Consider the following 17,565-nt stretch of genomic DNA (forward strand, 5'->3'; position numbering starts at 1 on the left):
CACCATTCTGTTGTGCCCAGGGACTGCTGGGCAGAGTGTACATTTTAAGAAATCTTTGTTGATAAATAAGTGAAGGGATGAATTTTGTTGCTCTCTGAAATTAAGAAAACATATAGTATTCTGTTAATCAAAATAAGGTGTTACTGGACGGGAGGCTGAGGCAGGAGAATGGCACGAACCGGGGAGGCAGAGCTTGCAGTGAGCCGAGATGGCGCCACTGCACTCCAGCCTGGGGAACAGAGCAATCGACTCCATCTCAAAAAAAAAAAAAAAAAAAAAAAAAAAAGATTATGTGTTACTGGAATATTATCAGCCATAAAACAAAAAAGAACAAGATCATGTTTTTTGTGAGAACATGGATGGAGCTGGAGGCTATTATCCTTAGCAAACGAACCCAGGAAGAGAAAGCCTAATACTGCACTTTACCACTTTTAAGTGGGAGCTAAATGACAAGAACATACGGACACCTAGATGAGGACAACACACACTGGGGCCTTTTGGAGGGTGGAGGGTGGGAGGAGGGAGAGGACAAGGAAAAATAGCTACTGAGTACTGGGCTTAATATCTGAGTGATGAAATAATCTGTACAACAAACCGCCATGACATGAGTTTATCTATATAACAAAACTTCACATGTACCCCCTAACCTAAAATAAAAGTTAAAAAAAGAGTGTTGCTTTGCATGTTGCTTCTGGGAGTACACATTCATATGACATTTTTGAAAACCACCTGCCCATACTTTCCACAACTCTTATCCATGCATGCCTATTAGTCAGCAATGCTTTCCACGAGGAATCTATTTTAGATGATAGACACCAAACCAAAGACTTACACACTGAGATACTCAATTTGTTATTCTTAATTGAAAAAAAAATCCTAAACATTAGAAATATGTTCACCAATAAGTACATTGATAAGGTTAGTACGCAGACATGAAGATGATGCCCCTTTGCCCTCAAAAATGTCATGGGAAAATGTTCCCATGTTAACTGAACACAGGTGAGTGCAAAATATTACACTGTGTAACTATTGATATAGGTGTGTTATTTTAAAATATAAGACTGGGCCAGGTGCAGTGGCTCACGCCTGTAGTCTCAGTGCTTGGGGAGGCCAAGGCAAGAGGATAGCTTGAGGCCAGGAGTTCAAGACCAGCCTGGGCAACATAATGAGATCCTGTCTCTATGAAAAAAAAAAAAATATATATATACATTTAGTCCTGCCTGAGAAGGATCCTTTATCACAGATAATTGTTTATGAGTCTATATCTTGCCTCCCCCATATCTCTGGGGACGAGGCTGTCAAATGATTTCTAGTTGTTTATGCAGACAGATGGTGAAACGAAATAATATATATATACATATATTAGCTGGGCATCATGGCATGGTCCCAGCTACTCATGAGGCTGAGGTGTGAGGATCACATGAGACCAGGAGTTTCAGGCTGCAGTGAGCCATGATCATACTACTGCACCCCAACCTGGGCAACAGGGCTGGATCCTGTCTCTAAAATAATAATAATGACAATAAAAATATAAGTCCATTCAGGTCATTTCTTTCTTTTTAAATTTTTTAAATTTTAAATTTAAATTTTAATTTTTGAGATGGGGGTCTCACTCTGTCACCCAGGCTGGAGTGCAGTGGCGTGATCTTGGTTCACTGCAACCTCCGCCTCCCAGGTTCAAGCAATTCTCCTGCGTCAGCCTCCCAAGTAGCTGGGATTACAGGTGCACGCCAAGCCAAAACACCTGGCTTTTTTTTTTTTTTTTTTTTTTTTTTTTTTTTTTTTGTAGAGACAAGGGTTTCAGCATGTTGGCCAGGCTAATCTCGAACTCCTGACCTCAGATGATCTGCCTGCCTTAGCCTCCCAAAGTGCTGGGATTACAGGTGTGAGCCACCACGCCCAGACATTCAGGTCATTTCTGTTCTTAAGATCTTGCAGAAGCTCTGCATTTTACTTCAAGCAAAATTGTAAGTCCTTGCCACGGACTACCAAGTCCTGCATGCATGGACCCTCTGTTACCTCTGTGACCTTGTCTTTTTGCCTTCTCTCTCTATCAAATCACTCTGGCCACACTGGCCTCTCTGCTGTTCCTAAAACAGGCCAGGCACAGTTGCTGTCTTAGGGCCTTCCCTAACAGTTGCCTCTGCTGGAAATGCTCTGTGCCTTGTGATCTGCACATCTTACTTCATTATTTCTTTCAGCTGTTTCTCAAATGTCACCTTCTCAATGAGACTTCCTCTGACTCCCCTAACTAGAATTGCCACGCAGGCCTCTTTATCTCTGTTTGCCCAGTCTCTCCTACCCTGATGTATTTTTCTGAGTATCAGTATGATGTTCCAATGTTCTATAGAATGTATTTGTTTCCTGTGTTTATTATTTATTTTATGTGCCTCTCCTTGTCTGCTCCCACCCCATGGCCTACAGATTATAAATTTCATGAATGCACTTACCTTTTTTGGTTTTCCACGATGTAGTTCCAGTCCAAGAATAATGCCTGGCATATCGTAGATGCTCAGGAAATGTTTGTTGAATCAATGAGTTCATTAAAACAAATACATACATAGTTTCATATACATAGAAACATGAAAATGTTAATAGCAGCTATCTTTGGATAATGTAGCTATTTGTGATATTTTTTCTTACCCCTTTCTATATGTTTTATATATTTAATATATATTATTTTGTGACTAGAAAAAGTTCTTTATTTTAAAATGGGTCATATAAAGATATTTTGAAATCTAGTGCATATAAACAAATAGGCATGTGAAAGGAACAAACAGGAAATGTGAAATTCTATTACACGTAAGAGTTCTGAGGAAATTTTCTGATTATTAAATAATGCTTTCCTTTCAACTCAAATGAAATTTTCAGTCTTAATACGTAGGTTACTGCTTTGTCACGGGTCCCACCAAAGATAACAGATAATTTAGCTGCCACAGTAAAGGGGACTGATGTGACTGGAAAAAGCGACAAGACCAATAAAGCCAGCAAATACTGCCTTAAAGCCAAAGATAACATCCCATGGCAAAATCTTTAGCCCTGCCTGAGAAGGATCCTTTATCAGAGATAATTGTTTATGAGTCTATATCTTGCCGCCCCCATATCTCTGACTATGGAGCACTTCACGGATTCTGGATAACGAGACTTAAACCAAGAGCCAAACCTCTTGGAGTCGGCTGGATAGAGATTCTGACACAGTTTAAAACAACAACGTCATCATACCACAACAAGGAATGCTCTTAAAAGCAGTATCTTCTAATGTCCTAATGTGTCAGAATGGCCAATACTACTGGTTTCATTTTTCTTTAACTACCTTAGTGGACACCAAGATTTATTGAGCCCTTTATTGGATTTCTTGTCCCTTCTATATTTTGTATACATTTAGTATATATTATGGGGAGTATTTAGAAAATATTTAAAGCCTGTAGAAAAATTGTTAAAGAAGAATCAAACATGTAGCATGTTGAAATGGGATTAAAGAATATTCGTTAAGAAAGGGTTGGGAGGCTAAGCTTGCCCAGGTGATTTTGGCTCTCATTTTGGCAGGCATATTAGGATTCAATGAATGGTTCTCCAGAATGTACCTGGAGTTTCTATTATTACAATTATACATTATTTCCACTTAATTTAGTTAACTTAATTCCCATCATGAATGCCTTTTGCTTTTAGGACTTTAAAAAGTACAGCTTGTTAGATATTAAAAAGTTATAAATAAAAATATAGTAAACTTAAAATAGAAGTAGTTTTATATCAAAAACATTTAGCAATGAGAGTATAAACAGAACTGAGAAAGCGGGAGCCATGTTGGCCTGCACAGTGTTAAATATTTTTAATCAGCTGATAACAATTGAAGACTGAAAGAACGTACCTAAAAAATACTGAGTTTCTGTCTTCTCTGGAAAATGTGGTAAATGGGGCTACACTGGGCAGTAACTGGCAAACTCGGGACCCCTCTAAAGTGTGGCTTGTGAGCCTACTCCTTTTCATTACAATCATTGGCCTGGAAAATATTTAATTACATGATCCCTGGATAACAAACATCCCAGATGTATTTTTCATCTTAGGTTTTCTCCCCTCAGATTTTTTTTTGCTTTTGTTTTTGCCTTTCACATTAGAGAAATTGTTTGGTTTTCTTTTTTTTTCAAAACTATGTTTAGAGCAATTTTAGGTTCACAGCAAATTTAACAGGAAGGTCCGGAGAGTTCCCATGTACCGCCTGCTCCTCCACACACATCCTTCCCATTGTCAATATCCCCAACCATAGTGGTACATTTGTTACAATGGATGAACCCCCCACTGTCACATCGTAATCACCCAATGCCCACAGTTCACATTAGCGCTCACTTTTGGCCTTGTGTATTCTATAGGTTTGGAAAAGTGACACATATATCCACCATTATAGTATTAAACAGAGTGAGAGTATTTTCACTGTCCTAAAAATCCTCTAGCAAGCTACTTATTACTATTTTTTTTAACTTTTATTTTAGGTTTGGGGTTACACGTGAAGGTTTGTTACATAGGTAAACTTGTGTCATGGGAGTTTGTATACAGATTATTTCAGCACCCAGGCATTAAGCCCAGTACCCAATAGTTATTTTTTCTGCTCCTTTTCCTCCTCCACTCTCAAATTAACACCATTGGCTGTTGTTTCCTTCTTTGTGTCCATGTGTTCTCATCATTGATAAGTGAGAACATGCAGAATTTGGTTTTCTGTTCCTGTATTAGTTTGCTAAGGATAATAGCCTCCAGTTCCACCCGTGTTCCCACAAAAGACATGACCTTTTCTTTGTTAATGACTGCATAATATTCCATGGTGTATATGTACCACATTTTCTTTAACCAATCTGTCATTGATGGGCATATAAGTTCATTCCATGTCTTAGCTATTGTGAATAGTGCCAGCAAGCTACTTATGCATCTGACAAAGAATTGGATATTTTCTTCCTCTTGGAGACAATATCTATAAAAATAAAATTCAGTAATTATATCTTCACCCCTCAGTGTTAATATGTACCAATCTCCATCTTAAGGCACATTTGCATTTTAGATTGAAGGAAGGGGGATTTTCCAATTTAGGTGGAGTTGAATTAAAATTGCCATATTTTATTTCTAAATTTGTTATTTAGTTCTTGCAATGAAAAGAATATCTAATTCACTATTGAACTCCACAATATACTTAGGGCAATGCCTGACAATTAGTCAGTGCTCCATAAATGTGGTAGGGTCAATAATGGCACCACTTAAAAAATCTTGTGATTTATCTTTAAGTAAGTTAATAAAGATGAACTTTTAATTATAACTCCATGCTTTTGTCTGTGAGAGTCTATAGTCCTGAGATACCAATGTTAATGAATCTATCAGATAAGTAGAAATCATATATATAAACCATGAGTGGAAATCTCATATTTTCTGTTTTTTAAAAATCAATACAAGATGATATAGTTTACAATTGCAATATTTAAAACCAGTAGAATTAATAAGGCAATGTATAACAGTATCTACACATTAAATATATATGCCACCTGAGAAGACTGGCAGTTAATGTAAATATGTCAAAGTTTGAAAATTTCTTACGCCATAAGGTGTGGTGAAGATGCTACTATGTAGAAGTCAGAAGACTGGAACTTGGGTCCCGACTGTCACTTTTAAGAGTTTGACCTTGGGAAAATTCCTTAATCTCCCGGAGCTTCAGTTTCCTCATCTGTTAAACGGGACTCATATGATTCACTTTACAAGATTTGTTGTTACCAAAGGGAGATAACTTCAGTCAATGGTAATAAACATACTTTATAGAGCACCTATTTTGCCCCAGTCATTGTGACAGGATTTTTATATTTGCCACTTTAAATCCTCACAGCATCACAGGAGGGGAGGTGCTATTCGACTGTTACATTTCTAAGAAGACTGAGACTCAGGCTTAGCATTTACTCAGTTGCATTTAATCAAGAGGCTTAATTTGGAATCCGAACCTACTCAGTTGCACTTAATCAAGTGCAACTTGGTTTACTCCGTTGCATTTAATCAAGAGGCTTAATTCGGAATCCGAACGTAGACGAAACTGACTCCAGCCTGTGCTCTCTCCTGGATGCCCTGTTTTCCTCACAGAATACAAGGTACTTTTGTCCCATACTGTCTTTGGAACTGTTTTTCTTTGGGGTGCTCTGGTTTTATTGAGATATTGGAGCCCAGAGAAGAGCAATGCAGACACGAGTGAGGGTTAGCACAAGAAGCTGCCTCTCTGGCTGCACCAGGTTGTATGGCTACTCTTGTTGAGAGAAGAGGGATACTTGGGTCATTGAGGGGTATCCCCCAAACACTGCCAGTCCTAGGTTTCCATGCAAGTAGAAAACCATCCACCTTTTGACATTTGAGGAATGAGGAATGCTCTGCCTAATTGAAAATGTCTGCCACCTGTCTAGTCTTTTGCTGAAATCCCTAATTCCTTACAGTCATCTAAGCTAGATGAAGGTAGTAGGATCACACAGAATCGGTAAAATTTGATAGTAAAGAAGAGGTAAGGTGTGCAGCACAGTTTGCTGTCTGGCTGAAGTTCCCTAAACAAGGAAGCTTGCAAGGGCAGGGCCAAAACCTGAGACCCGGGATCCCAGAGGGCTCATGGGATGCTGGAATGGAAGAAGAGGCTCTAATCACGACTTGGCTTTGTAATTCCCTGGACCCCACACCCCACACCCCACAACCAACCTGGATTCCTGGGAGTGTCTCCTGGTGGGCAAGGCAGCAGAGAGGCAGGTAGGTGAGTTTGGTTCAACTACCCACATGGCTGACGGAGAGGACCACACCCACAATAAGGGAGTTACAAACACCAGCAGATTTGGAGAGGAAGCAAGAGAGGAGAGGGTAGGGGGAAAAAAAGAAACAGAAGTTTTAGTATTATTTAAGAGGAAAGATGCAGATCTCACCATGCTGTTTTAAAAAGAACACAAGTAGCTAGATGGTGAGGATGTAATAATTTTGTTAAAACTCAGGAAAGAGTTGAAAGTTTGCAGATTATTTCCAGATATCATCTGTCTTGGGTAATACGCTGGATTTGTATCTGATCGAGCTTCATATAATTGATGCATTAAAAAGGTAATTTACATCATGTGGTTAAAACTTTCAGGGCCTTCCAATTTGTTTTGTGAATATCTGGGTAAGAAACACACTTTGTGTTTCTCAGGCTTAATATTCTAGTAGAGAGAATTTTAAGACCACATAGTTTATGAACATTTATTTCAGCTTGTTGTATGACTTGTTTACTTTAACTAAGTCTCTACACAAAGCTCACCTGTAAGGCATGCTCTAGTTCTTTTTTGCAATGCAAATCATGCAGATCAATAGGATATTACTTCAAATCTCAAAAGCTAGAAAGTCATTATAATTATGAAAAAATCAATAATATCAATGTATATAGAAGCAAGAAGTGAATAAGATGTAGTCAGCGAAATTATCTTTGCATCTCATTGCCTGATAGTCACTGGTAAATCATTACAATTCAATACAATTTTACCTTGTGAATGAGAATGCCAGAGAAGGTAGTACAATATCAGAGACATAAAGGGAGGATACCTGCCTTGTGTGGAGGGATTGGGGAAAAGAGCACTAGGGATGAAGGAGCAACCATCTGTAGTCACAGAAGAGGATCTCCAATCTAAGCCATTTATAACTCTCTCTGGAAAGGTCTTGCATGCTTTTTTTAGATTTACTCCTAGAAATTTCATATTTATTGACAGCATTATCAATGGTTTCCTTTTTAAAATTTTCCCTTTTTGTTTGTGACTCATATGAAAAAAATTTATGTAAATTTTCTGATTTATATTCAGCAACCATCTTAAATTTATTCAGCCTAATAATGCATAATTTATCTGCAGATTATTTTTGATTTTCTATGTGCACAATCAAATAAACGGGAAATGCTCAGATTTGGTTTCTTCCTTTCTAAATGTTTTACTGTTTGTTTCTCATTCTTGCTTTACTGCTTGGGCTAGGACCTTCAGGAAATGTTGAATAGAGTAATGCAAAAATCCTTAAAGTTGCATCACCATGTATTATGCTTGCTATAGGTTTCTGTAGATGCTGTTTATTAAGTTAAGGAAGTTCTTGTCTGTCTGTGGTTTTCTAGTTCTTTAATTTTATTTGTTAATTTGATTGATTATAATAGTTGATTTTCTAATGTTAAACCAGGCTTGAATTCCTGAGATAAACTCAGTTTTATAACAATATTATCTTTTTCACACGTTGTGGAACCCAACTTTCTAATATTTTGGTTGGGCAGCTATTCCTCTGATCATGAATGAGACTTGCTATATTTCCTTTGTTCCTCTGTCAAGCTAATTCAGGACATTTCTGTTTTTCTACTTGCTGGGAGAATTTGTACACTACTGGAATTACCTATTTATCAAATATTTGGCAGAATTCTCCTGTAAAGCTATCTGGGAGCAGAAATTTTCTGTTGGAAGGTTTTTGATCACAGAATCAAATTAATGTCTATAGACTATTCGTGGTTTCCATTTCTTCTTGAGTTACTTTAGTAAGTTATATTTGTACTCAAAATTGCCTGTTTTATCCAAAATCTTATTTTTATGTATCAGCATAACATTTTAATAATGTTATATTATTAATAATACTTTTGTCTGTAATATCTATAATGATGTTTACTTTTTTCATTTTTATCATTGTTTTGTGGGCTTCCACCCCTCTTTTAAAATTAAGGATACCAAGCATTTGTCAATTTGATTTGTATTTTCAAAGAACCAACTTTTGATTCATTTATTCTCCATAGTCTATGTTTCTTTTTTTGGAGACAGGGTCTCATTCTGTCGCCCGGGCTGGAGTGCGGTGGTGCCATCACGGCTCATCACGGCCTCGATCTCCTTGGCTCAAGCGATCCTCATACCTCAGCCTCGCAGTAGTTGGCACTACAGGTAAGCACCACCATGCATAGACAGTTTAAAAAAATTGTTTTGTAGTGATGGGATCTCACTCTGTTACAAGGCTGGTTATTTTTTCTTGTATTAATTTCAGGTCTTATTATCATTTCCTTTCTTTCTTTGGAGTTATTTTGTTGTTGTTTTTGAAATCTCAGAGAATAGGTGCTTATTATATTTAGTGTTATATTTAGCCTTTTTTTTTTTAAAAAAAAGTACACTTTTAGGGCTATATGCTTTTCTCTTAAAATGGCTTTATCTTCATTCTACAGGTTTTGAAATGTGGAATTTTTATTACCCTTAAATTCAAATTACTTTCTACTTTTCATTTCAGTTTTGTAGTTCTGTATGCTAGTAAAAGGGTATTTAAAATTTTTTATCCATTTAGAAATTTTCAGTTTGTCTTTATTTCTAGTTGAATTGTATTGTACTCAGATAACATGTTTCACATGACATTAACCCTTGGTATTTGTTGAGAATTGCTTTACTCTCCATTATGCATGGCCAATTTCTGTAAATGTTACATACTTTCTAAAGGTTTTGGTTGTAGTATTCTATATAGGTACAATAAGTTAAGCTGGTTGTGACATACAAATCTTCAAAGTTCTTTTTTTTATTTTATTTTTTTTTATTATTATACTTTAGGTTTTAGGGTACATGTGCACAATGTGCAGGTTTGTTACATATGTGTCCATGTGCCATGTTGATTTCCTGCACCCATTAACTCGTCATTTAGCATTAGGTATATCTCCTAATGCTGTCCCTCCCCCCTCCTCCCACCCCACAACAGTCCCGGAGTGTGATGTTCCCCTTCCTGTGTCCATGAGTTCTCATTGTTCAATTCCCACCTATGAGTGAGAACATGCGGTGTTTGGTTTTTTGTCCTTGTGATAGTTTACTGAGAATGATGTTTTCCAGTTTCATCCATGTCCCTACAAAGGACATGAACTCATCATTTTTTGTGGCTGCATAGTATTCCATGGTGTATATGTGCCACATTTTCTTAATCCAGTCTATCGTTGTTGGACATTTGGGTTGGTTCCAACTCTTTGCTATTGTGAGTAGTGCCACAATAAACATACGTGTGCATGTGTCTTTATAGCAGCATGATTTATAGTCCTTTGGGTATATACCCAGTAATGGGATGGCTGGATCAAATGGTATTTCTAGTTCTAGATCCCTGAGGAATCGCCACACTGTCTTCCACAATGGTTGAACTAGTTTACAGTCCCACCAACTGTGTAAAAGTGTTCCTATTTCTCCACATCCTCTCCAGCACCTGTTGTTTCCTGATTTTTTAATGCTGGCCATTCTAACTGGTGTGAGATGGTATCTCACTGTGGTTTTGATTTGCATTTCTCTGATGGCCAGTGATGATGAGCATTTTTTCATGTGTCTTTTGGCTGCATAAATGTCTTCTTTTGAGAAGTGTCTGTTCATGTCCTTTGCCAACTTTTTGATGGGGTTATTTGTTTTTTTCTTGTAAATTTGTTTGAGTTCATTGTAGATTCTGGATATTAGCCCTTTGTCAGATGAGTAGGTTGCAAAAATTTTCTCCCATTCTGTAGGTTGCCTGTTCACTCTGATGGTAGTTTCCTTTGCTGTGCAGAAGCTCTTTAGTTTAATTAGATCCTATTTGTCAATTTTGGCTTTTGTTGCCATTGCTTTTGGTGTTTTAGACATGAAGTCCTTGAATTTTTGAATAATTTCTTCTTGTAATTCTGTTTGATTTTGCTATTTTATTTTTGAGGGAATTTTATTAGGTGAATAGAAACTTAAAATAACATATCTTGCTGGCAATGTAGGTCTTTACCATTATAATTTATTTCTAGCAATGTCTTTCCGTTTTAAAGTTCCTTTTGCCCAGGTGAATGTTTTCTTTGGTTAGCCATTGGATGATATATATTTTTCCATACTTATTAGTATTTCATGTTTTAAATATGTCTTACTTTGTTTAATTTTTTAAAAAATCCAGTTGATAATCTTTGTATTTTATTTGCAGCATTTAGTTCATTTACTGTTAATGTAACTGCTGATATATTTGGGTCCATTTAATGTCTGCTTTCCTCTGATCCCATCTCTTCTTTATATTCTTTCTTCAGTTGCATTAATCAAGTTTTATTATTTTTTGGCCTAGTGTGGAAGTTATACCTTCCTTTTTTTCTTTTAGTAGTTATCCTAAAAATATGATATGTATACTTACCTTACCATGTTCTAAAACTAATTAACATTTTTATCCTCCTCCTGGTAAATACAAGGATCTTAGAACATTTTAACTCCCCTAATGTGGTTTGGCTGTGTCCCTACCCAAATCTCATCTTGAATTATAGCTCCCATAATTCCCATGTCTCTGGAGGGGGGACCCAGTGGAAGATAATTGAATCATGGCGGGAGTTTCCCCTGTAACTGTTCTTGTGGTAGTAAGTTTCACGAGGGCTGATGGTTTTATAAGGGGTTTCCCCTTTCACTTGGTTCTCATTCTCTCTTGTCTGCTGCCATGTAAGATGTGCCTTTCATCTTACACCATGATTTTGAGGCCTCCCCAGCCACATGGAACTGTGAGTCAATTAAACCTCTTTTTCTTTTTAAATTACCCAGTCTCAGGTGTGTCTTTATCAGCAGTGTGAAAACGGACTAATGCACCCTCCTAACTTACATTATTGCCTACATTTTTATTATTTTTGACCCCATGAGTTATTATTAATATTGTTTTATACAATCATTATTTGCTTAGATTTGCTGAATATTTAAAACTTTCTCCATTCTTTCTTTCTTTTTTTTTTTTTTTTTTTTTTTGAGACGGAGTCTCGCTCTTTCACCCAGGCTGGAGTGCAGTGGCACGATCTCGGCTCACTGCAGGCTCCGCCCCCCGGGGTTCCGCCATTCTCCTGCCTCAGCCTCCCGCGTAGCTGGGACTACAGGCGCCTGCCACCTCACCCGGCTAATTTTTTGTATCTTTATTTCTTTTTGTATTTCAGACATCATATCTGAGATTGTCTTTCTTTGGCTTGAAGTAAATCCTGTGTAATATTCTTCAGTGAGAAGTAACTTTCTCAGTTTTTGTCTATATAAAAATATCTTTAGTTATTCTTGCAAGATCTCTTCACTGATATGGAATTCTAAACTGCGATTATTTTCCTTCAGCATGTTGAAAGTATCACTTTACTAACTTTGGAATTCCACTGTTATTTCTGTGAAGTCAAGTATGAGTCTAGTTACTTTTTTAAAAGGTCATGTATCTTTTTTAAGATTTTCTGTTTATCTTTGGTGGTCTGATGATATTTAGCCGGTAATTCCTTATTTTCTTATCAATTTTTCAATACTTTAAAAATGTTAAAAAAATTTTTTTTGCAATTTTAGTCATTTTCAGCAAGAGGACTGATGAATAATTTTGTCATATTTCTGGAACAGAAATTCACAGGCATTTAACATTTATCTGACAGTGTTGGGAAAAACACAGAGAAGGATAACACCAGCAGGCTTAAAGAAAAATGTGGATAGCATAAGAGAGACTTAATAATATTTGTGAGCAGAAAAGACTAAATTAGACAGAACTGGCCTATTACCTGAAAAGCTTCCCAGAAAGAATCAGAAGTAGTTGGATAGGGAAGGATGGCAAATAGGATGTCAATCTTTGATGACTCCTCACTCTCACTCAGTTAAAAAAGTAACTTAAAAACGATCAGGTTTTAGAATGAGATGCAAAAATGAAAAATAGAATCAACCATCTACTTTCTCTTTTCTCACATAAATTCTCTCAAACAAAAATAAATAAATAAATAATTAATAAAACGACAGACAAAATGCAAATCTTCATGTAAGTCCTAAACTGTAATGTTTAAAGACATTGCGCTTACAAGGGGAAAACATACCTGCATTTTCCATTTCACGAAAAAAACGTATGTGAGCCAAATCAACATTGAAAACATTCTTAACTTGTAAAGAATATTAGGGAGATTTTATAGGATTCCCCTTAGTTTTTATATTTGAAGAAAAAAATTAGTTAAGAATGGTAGTTTTAATTTGGACAGCACTTTAGAAATTAGAATAGTCAATATTACTTATTAAATTCTATTTTTGTATAATTTGTAAATAAACTATATATATGTATATACTTATATATACATATATATATATATATGTATATACTTATATATACATATATATATATATATATATATATATATATATATTTTTTTTTTTTTTTGAGATGGAGTCTCGCTCTGTCGCCCAGGCTGGAGTGCAGTGGCGCAGTCTAGGCTCACTGTAAGCTCCGCCTCCCGGGTTCACGCCATTCTCCTGCCTCAGCCTCCCGAGTAGCTGGGACTACAGGTGCCCACCACTATGCCCGGCTAATTTTTTTTTTTTTTTTTTTTTTTTGTATTTTTAATAGAGACGGGGTTTCACCATGTTAGCCAGGATGGTCTTGATCTCCTGACCTCATGATCCGCCCACCTCGGCCTCCCAAAGTGCTGGGATTACAGGCTTAAGTCACCTCGCCCAGCCGTAAATAAACTATTTTTAAGCCCATTACCCATTCACAAGGGTTATTATTTAACTCACCCAAGAAAACCATTTTTAAAAAATGGTATAGCAACATTCCTCCTTTTTGTGTAAGTTATATTTCTAATTACAGTGCATTTCCCAGGTACCATTAGGCATTAGCAAGGTGCTTAATTATACTTTTTCATCCAAGTTAATCTCAATTATTGTGGTCTCACTGAAAGTTTTCTTATTTAGTTCCTAGCTGTACCTTTGCCCAATTCATTTTCTTTCAGAAGATGAAATCAGTATCTGAGATGGGACCAGTACGTCTGTTTAATGGTTAACAATTATTACCCTTTTTATTCATTCAGCAGTTACAATTGTTCATTTTTTTTGGGTGAGACAAAAGTTCATGGAGTAAGAACTATTTTCTTTCTAAAGGTAGATCATTAATAAAGTAATTGAGTAATAAAATAATTGAAATGGAGATAATTAAACAGCCACAACCTATATGCAACTATTATTAATGGCAACCTTAAGCATTATGCCCCATATAAATCATAAAAACAGAAAAAGTTTACTCACTAAAAAGACCATAAACCAAATATGATATAAGTATGTGTTTCAGGTTTTAAAACTCCATATATTTCCAAAGAGCTAAGGTTCAAGAAACTTTGACTTGTTCCTGGAAACCACATTTCATCTTTTCTGGAGGAAGCAGAGCATGAAATTTTCCTGAGGCTGAGCAGATGAGGTGTTTCATCATTATTAGGACAATATAGCCATTGGCACAGCAGGTTTATGCTGTTGCCTCATTAGATGCCACTGAGAAAACTGAACTAAGAGCAAAAAGTGAGCAAGTCCAACTATGGTGATTATGTAAAGAGACTTCCAGACGTCTTAGTACTTTAAAACAATGATTCTCTTATTCCTAAAATGTCCAAAAGTGCTATACATATGTCTCTGAGAGAAATCCTGTAAATGTAATATTTATTGCAAATTATAGTTGCAAACAGGCAAGAGAGCTTCTATGTGATGCAAGCAAAGAGGACAAAGAAAATCCTCAAAATTTAGGAGCTGGTGTTTGTTGTAGCTCAGGGAGAAAGCTCAGCAGGCCATCCAGTTTATTAGCCAGCTTCTAGGCAGAGTGGAACTGAATGTGTCCTATATAGAAGAGCACTGTGGTTAGAAATGTCTTCCCTTGTGAAGGATTTAAACTAAGATGTGCCAACTAAGAGAACAAGACTCTTTTATTTTTCCCTCAAGACCTACTTTGTAATAAGATCTTTTATATATACTTCTAGTGTTGACATTATAATTGCCCCCCAAATCCGACATATATGTTTCACATGTAGTTACATTCCAATTGTGATAGAATAGCCACAGGAACTGAGAGGATGCTTTATTTTTATTAGCGTTCCTAATGTACTGGCTCAATTCTTCTCCACTGTAGATGGAATGAAGTTTATTGCTTTAAGCAAAATTACCAGTGCAACAATAAATCATCATGGTTATATGTCCCGGGCCTTCTTGTCACTGATTCAAATTTATTTCTAAGCTCCTCATTTTTTGAGGTAAAGTCTTCTATAAATACACAAGCATTTCATTTCTCCTTAAACACTCAATCAAAATGGGATGTCTTTCTAATGATTTGTTAACAGTTCCATAAACAACTTAAAAGTACAACAATCAGAAAGAACATAATCCTTCCTAAGCAATTGTAAAACCAAGTAGAAATTTGTATGCATGTTCATTCTTTTATTCTTTCAACAAATAGCTACTGATATGGTTTGGCCGTGTCCCCACCCAAATCTCATCTTGAATTGTAGCTCCCATAATTCCCATGTGTTGTGGGAGGGACCCTGTGAGAGGTAATTGAATCATAGGAGTGGGTCTTTTCTGTACTGTTCTTGTGATGGCGACTAAGTCTCACGAGGTCTGATGGCTTTATAAAGGGGAGGTCCCTTGCACATGCCTTCTTTGCTTGTCACCATGTAAGAGGTGGCTTTGCTCCTCTTTGCCTTCTGCCATGATTGTGAGGCCTCCCCAGCCATATGGAACTGTGAATCAATTAAACCTCTTTCCTTTATAAATTACCCAGTCTTAGGTATGTCTTTATTAGCTGCTTGAGAACAGATTAATACAGCTACTGGGCAGCAAGCACTGTGCAAGGAGCTCAAGATACTGCAGTAAATAAAGCAGACAAACATCCCTACCTTCATGGAGTTTATGTTGTACTGGAGAAGAGAGACAGAAAGGCAATAAAATAAATAAAAGTAAAATATGTAAGATATGAAGGAAAATAACATTTGAATACTACTCTTATAAAGTAAATATTTTCACATAAGTTGATAGTTTGTACACAAATAATAAGAATCAGGTCAGGAAACATTAATAAACACATTCAGGTTAGTCAACTAATGTTGCCAAAGTCACACAGTAGGTCATAGAATATGCTCTTAAAACCCAGGTCTTTCAATTTTATGCCTTGGGATTTTTCCATTACAAAATACTGCCTACACAGCACCAAAAGTAAATTACATGTTTCCGGAGAGGTGAATATTGAATATCATGGAAATAAAAATTCAAATAATCTGAAAGATTGAATGTATATCTGAATATTCCAAGGTTTTCTACTCATAGCCTCAAAAAAGAAAAAGGCAGGACTCAATAAGAATGGAATGGAGCAGCTGGATAATTAGCAATAGAATATCTGTTATTCCTCCTTTTTAGTTGTCGTTTTTTTAATAGACTTCTCTTTCAGAGGGATTCTGAGTCTATTTGTCTCATTGCAGGCACTTCTACTACCTTGGTTTATGAGTATGAGTATGAGTAAAGGAGGTGTGATTTTGCGGGGAAGCTTACGGAAGAAAGCTAAGGGGTAGTAATGAGTCTGTTTTACAATTGCAGGAAATGCCTTCATTGGAGAGTTTTAGAAGTAAAACACGGAGGGCGAAATATTTTCAGACTGTTTAGGTGGTCACAAAGGTGTAGTAGTTGTTTTGTTTAAGTTGGATCATTATGAGTCTTAAAAGAAAAAAAATGTCACCAAGAAAACAAGGCACCAAGTTTTAGATAGTTTTACTTTTTATTAAGCCATGGTTATTAGCCTGCTGTAGAATGCATGAGACCAATGTGGAAATGCCAGGGGCACAACAGCATGTCAAGCTTAATGAAGCTCACTGTGACTGACACACTTGGAAAAGGTCAAGAAGTGTGCAGCAGAATGGACAACACACAGATTCATTTCTTCCATGACTGTGCACTCAAGCAAAGCAGCATGGAGAATTGAGCCATTATTCAGTGAAATTCATCAGCATTCTGTTCAATGTTGACCATACATTCAAACAACTCCAATTTACTGCCCAAATTTTCCACTATCTGCATTCTTTACCCACTTTGCTCTTTTTAAGACCAGAGAGGCTGTGTGAAAATACAATACACATATATAAGATAATTGTGATTGTAATTTACTTATCTCTTTTTTTTTTTAGCATAGTCTATGTGATTTTACCCCTTAGGGTAGTGCCAAGAGAGCAATTACATCCCAGCTCCAGTCTGAAAGTGGTTAAAGTAGCCAGGAGTGGGAAGAACCAGAGACAAGTTTAAGTTGTGTCCTTGGAGTATGAAAGGTCAAAGTCTGAGACACTGAATTCTCTGGCCAATTCTATGGAGTGAAATTGGGGCCCACTGGGAAAATAAGAAAAATGTAAAAAGATTCAAAATTCAAGAAGAATAGAATTGGGAATGAAAAAGGGAGAGCTATTCTTAACCAATTCACCCAAGTGATCACATACCTCTAAGATTTTCAGTCTAGATTTATATTCTCACTGCAGATCTTTCCCCTGAGCTTCAGATTTGAATACCCAATGGCCTGTTGGATGGCTACATCTATATATTTCACATCTCTTTCAAATACAACTTATTTCAGTCTGCTCTGCCTTTCCCTAGGACTTTGCTGCTCAGTTTTTGGCATTACAATTAGCCCAAGTTATCTAAACTAAAGAAAAATTGAATTTACCCTTGAAGCTCTTTTCTCTCACCCCAGTCAAATATCAAATACTTCCAATTTTGCTCGCCAAATATGTCTTGCATTCCATCCCCTTCTTTCTGTTCTTAATATCACTGAATGGATTCGGTCCCTCCTTATGTGGCA

The 17,565-nt window shown here is 36.5% G+C and overlaps 1 protein-coding gene across 5 annotated transcripts in view; it reads right to left on the reverse strand.

Moving 5' to 3' along the window:
• Positions 1 to 17,565, reverse strand: part of SPHKAP (SPHK1 interactor, AKAP domain containing) — a 195,162-nt gene that overhangs the window by 154,465 nt on the left and 23,132 nt on the right. For 3 of the 5 annotated variants that reach the window (XM_055290859.2, XM_055290860.2, XM_055290863.2), the window contains exon 2: positions 6,703 to 6,781. The exons of the other annotated variants lie outside the window; for them this stretch is intronic. In XM_055290859.2, coding sequence (XP_055146834.1) covers positions 6,703 to 6,781 — 79 coding nt within the window. The remainder of the gene's footprint in view (positions 1 to 6,702; positions 6,782 to 17,565) is intronic. 5 annotated transcript variants of the gene reach the window in all.

Source organism: Symphalangus syndactylus, chromosome 8 (genome assembly GCF_028878055.3).
Source record: "Symphalangus syndactylus isolate Jambi chromosome 8, NHGRI_mSymSyn1-v2.1_pri, whole genome shotgun sequence".
NCBI lineage: Eukaryota > Metazoa > Chordata > Mammalia > Primates > Hylobatidae > Symphalangus > Symphalangus syndactylus.